We start from the raw sequence: 4,832 nt of genomic DNA, 5'->3' as shown, positions 1-4,832 counted from the left end.
CATTATGCCTAAAAAAAGGTTTTGTGGTTTGTTTAGATGCAAACCTGAGCTGCGCTGCATGTGCTTTTTATAGAGAAGAGGTTTTTCTCCTGACAATCTTTCTTTTTCTTTTTCTGATAGTGCTGTCATGGAATAACAGTTACATGCTAACTCAGGCCTGTAGCACCTGACATGTAGCTCTAGGGGGGCTTTCTTTGTAATTTCTCAGACCATGAGGTGCATTTGCTGAGTCTTCCACTAATAATATTGTGGCATTCGATCATTCAGACCAGCAAACTGCCAACACTTGCTGATGATCGATTAATCAGGTGCATTGGATTAGTAGCAGCTGGCTGCTAGGTAACCTCTTAATTCTTATGGAACCAGTAAGTCAGTTTAGTTTTTACAGAAAACTGCATACAGTCTTTTTCACATGTCTGTATGCCACTAATCAGCAACCAGTACAAGCAAGCGAAGCACTGTTCGACTGCTTGAATATTAAAAAATTCAAATTAATCAAATTCAATTATCATTTAAAATTATAGCAAAGTAGCCATTTGGATGAAGATTAAGCTACAGACTGATTGTAAATCAATTCAGATAAAGAGAAAAAATGATAAACTTTTGGTTTGAACCTGGGAGAAGAGCCAGACCAGTCACTTTATAAGAGTTAGAGTTACGTCTCGAATGTGCCTCGGTGCCCGTATGAATTGAGGAACTGAAGAGACATTTGTCAAACTTCACACGCATATTGTTTCTTGAAGCTAGCTCGAGAATATGGTGCATCAGTGTAAATTAAACTAGCCGACAGGATACGTAGTATTTTGAAGGCACAATCAAACATCGTGCTACGCATGCTATGCCTGAGTGTGGGCAAGTTGTTTCGCTGTTTTGTTGTGCTGATTAAGATCATTTGGTGGTGGGAGAAAATGATTCATTGACGTTGCGTGCCTTTCAAGTCACCAGACACAACTGTACAAAACCAAACCTCATGTGCATTTGTGCTTCTGGCAGTGACTGCATCAACCTCAAAAGGGCTCCTGAATACAAAGCTGTTATCACCATCGGTAAGCCTTTCTGTTCCTTGCACCTCCTTGCAGCAGACACTGTGCAGTTTTTTTCTTTGTGTTCTTGTTTATTTACAACTTTAATAATAACAATGATTTGCTCAAATTCCATTATCTGAAGTGTTGGCAATGACCAAGAGTGGCATTCTGTAGTTCAGACTCTTTTCACGTTTCCTTATTAAGATAGTTTTGATGTACAGTTTCTATCACCTAAAACATCCAACGACTTGTGTTGTTTCCTGTGTTACCATTTTGTAATTGTAAAGTGCAGTGGGTGTAGCAGCACCCACAGGCGCGCACACACTAAAACACAAACGCAGGCACAACTGGTCAGCTCACAGAATAGTTAAAGCCATCAAGATGTATTTTTGGCAAATGTGAGACGAAACCTTTTTTTTGGTCAGCAGTGGTTTTGTCTTTAGAACACTTTCTTATTGAATCATGTACTCACACCTTAACTGAGAACATGTGAGGCCTGCATTTATCTAGATGTTATTCTGGGGTGTTTTTTCTTTTCATTGTTGCGCTCTTGGAGTAATTTTGCAGTAACCCAAGAAAGTTTCACTATTGTTTCAAGTTTTCGCCATTTGAGCATAATGGCTGTCGCTGTGGTGGAGTCTCGAACCTTAGATGTCTATGCTTATGTTTCTCAGCTGTTTCTTTAGCTGACATGATATGTTGCTTTTTGAGATCTTTGGGCCTGTATTTTGTATTTATTTGAGTTAGCTTTGTCCAATAATAAAATTTGTTTGATCTGAAGTCTGTAAGTGTGACAAATATATAAAAGAAAGACTAAGAAATCAGCTACATTTTCACAGCACAACACTGGATTTTAAATTATGGGATTGAAGCACAGGCCTTCAGGTTTAATTGAAGGAATTTAACAAAAGTATGGCATCAATTGTTCATGAATTACATTCATTTTTTTTTCTATAATCACATCTTGATTGTTTGACTTACACTGCAACGGTGCAGAGAAGCAAAAACGTATCATTGTCCTAAAGCTTATGAATCTAACTGTATACTTCTTATGTCTGAACCCATCTGCATACAGCTGTGTCACTCAAAGGTTCCTCTTTTTGCTAGAAAGACCCTACTGTGAAGTATGAGCTAAAAAAAACTCCTCGTGCTGTGCATTGAGAAAGCAGAAAAAGAACTTCCTCTGAAAGATAAAAAGTCCACTGACACTTGTGTTCATTTGGCTAATGTGCACCTGTTTAGGCAACCATAAAGGGATAACATTATAATCTTGATGCATTATGATATGTTCACTAAGATGAAAAAAATGACAATGCCATCAAAGGCACACACAGTGTTTCAGAACACTGTAATCAATCACCATGTTAGATATCAGAACAGAAGAACAGGTGTGAGAATGTGACATTATGGTGCATAACACTGTAGTATGCAACACCCACAGAGAAACATAGTAGCTGGAATATTCAAGTATGGGGAAGTTTTGCCCTCACTGAAAGTGGACGCCTCCCAGTGAATAGATTTCATCCTGTACAAGAAGCAACCAAGTTTGTTCTGAGCATGTCGACATGCTGGAATAACATGGGCAACGTGAGTTTTTGAACACATTTTTAATTTCTGTGCAGAGGAAGACTAGATTAAACAGTGAGGCACTAAAAATATATTTTTCAGAGAATCAGATTTGAACTCAAACAAAATTCTGATTTCCCTGTAAAACAGATGTAAAATTTCTTGAATTCTTTTATTGTTTTTCGATCAAAAATTAAAATCCCCCAGTTTCCAAAATCTTTAATGACGCTTTATTACAGAAAGGAGCTCAGTGTAAACAAACAGGATTGTGGATTCCTGAAATAATCCACGGTGAACATTTATAGTTTTACATAAAGGAAAAAAAGAAATTGCAACTTTTTTTTCTTTCAACTTTAGGCTCCCACGCTGAACTAGTTCCACACAACTCTTTCATTCTTATACGGTTACTTCCTGTTTCAGCTTTCTCTGCTCAGCACTGTTGAAACTTTTTTCACACTGTTTTTGGCACTTGTGATTTGCAGGGAGGTGTGCCTTGCGGTTTCTAACACTCATACAGTCACTTCCCCCACTTCTACATTTCACACTCACGCAAAACATGCACGAAATCAACGTGGCTCAAAATGGCACGAAATGGAACAGAAGCTGACACGGTGTACGCCGTAGTTTATGGATCTGTTATAACGCTCGGACTGCCTCTCAACGCGCTGTCGCTATGGATTCTTCTTCGCCACCACGGCCGCAAATCACCCAACGCCGTCTTCATGATCAACCTGGTGATCTCAGACCTCCTGCTCATCATCTCCTTACCAATGAAGGTCTACGTTTATGCCACACACAAATGGCCTCTGGGAAACATGGCGTGCATCTGGCTCACGATGCTTTTTCGCAACAACATCCGCTCCAGCGCAATCTTCATCACCTTCATCAGCATCGACCGGCTGTTGGCTGTAGTCTACCCTCTGAAGTCACGCCAACTTCGGTCCTTGTCCAACGCCACAAAAGGAGCTGTGCTCGTCTGGCTGATTGTGGTGATGGTGAATATCCCAGAGAGTCTGAACTTTTTAAATTATTTGAAAAACAACACTTCGAATGTTTCCACTTGTTTTGATGACAAGAAGGACTTCTTTCCTCCAATAGCGTATTTTCAGCTTGTGTTACTCTTCACCCTGCTGTTCGTCAATATTGTGTCCACAGTTCTGGTGTCTTTGACTCTAAACAGACATTTGAATATCACCACAAGGATCAACAACAGAGTGAACGTCATGCTGATTTTTGCCATGAACTTGTTGATGTTCAGTATATTTTTCTTGCCCGTGTCCTTGACTGTTTTCTTTGATAATAAACGGGCTCTGAATTGTCTTGCCAGTGTGAACTGCTGTCTGGATCCACTGTTGTATTACTTCTCATTTGATGGTTTCTGGAAGAAAAAAGAGGACACAGACAGGTCTACCGAATAGTCATCGAACATGACCAGTCAGATTTCCCAGTTTCTTGTGAGAATGTTTCACAGTAAGGTTGTAAGGGGAAATGAATATCAGTATTTAAGAAGGCCAGTTCTGCATGTCATTTATCTAGCTATCTAGTTTTGCATTGTTTTTGTTTTTACAGTGTATAAGTTCTCCTGTTGCCTTGGAAATGTAAACGAATGTGTACGAAGTACCAAAATTAAAAACTTTTGTTAGTTCCATCAGACAAAGTTTGCTCTAAATGTTGCTCTTAAATACATAAATATTAAAAACTTGGCAAGTCAGAGATTATGCCAGAGTCTGTTTGCATCACTGTGTTGGCTTGTCTTGAGTTATTTTGTGAAATAGATGTGCAAAGCGGTTTTAGGTTTTCAAAACAGTTCAATCACACATGCTTTACAAGCTGTCATGAACGTCACGGACTACGTTAGCAACTCTCAAACCTGCGTTTTCCCCTAAGATTGAGTGGAAATTACTTAAATTGATGCATGCCTTTGACGGCATCAGAATGAACTTTTTTGAGGCTGTAAGGATTGGTGCAGCTGCTGCTGTTGCAGAAAGTGACAGCTGTGCATGAGTGCTAAAATTTACCCGTAGAAATATAAATGATCACTGCAAACTACCTGAATTGCTTGCAGGCAAAATCATTCAGATGTTCTAAGTTGCACTAAATTATCATGTTTATTGTATCTGATATGGAAGAAAAAAATCTTTACTTCTGGTATCATTTGATGTATATAATTTTTTTCTAGATACAGGTGCGATTATTAATTCATTCTAGTGCTAAAACAGCACCCCTTGTTTTTTTAGTTTT

General features: G+C 38.9%; 1 protein-coding gene across 1 annotated transcript; it reads left to right on the top strand.

Moving 5' to 3' along the window:
• Positions 1 to 3,148: 3,148 nt before the first annotated feature.
• On the top strand, positions 3,149 to 4,320 carry LOC102794461 (lysophosphatidic acid receptor 6-like). The gene has a single exon (XM_006801150.3). The coding sequence runs from the start codon at positions 3,173 to 3,175 to the stop codon at positions 4,007 to 4,009; it is 837 nt and encodes a 278-aa protein (XP_006801213.2). The 5' UTR covers positions 3,149 to 3,172; the 3' UTR covers positions 4,010 to 4,320.
• Positions 4,321 to 4,832: the final 512 nt, after the last annotated feature.

The sequence above is a fragment of the Neolamprologus brichardi genome, chromosome 14, assembly GCF_056152115.1.
Source record: "Neolamprologus brichardi isolate AB-2024 chromosome 14, ASM5615211v1, whole genome shotgun sequence".
Taxonomy (NCBI): domain Eukaryota; kingdom Metazoa; phylum Chordata; class Actinopteri; order Cichliformes; family Cichlidae; genus Neolamprologus; species Neolamprologus brichardi.
Note: the sequence above shows the minus strand (reverse complement) of the source record. Positions and strands in the feature narration are given on the sequence as shown.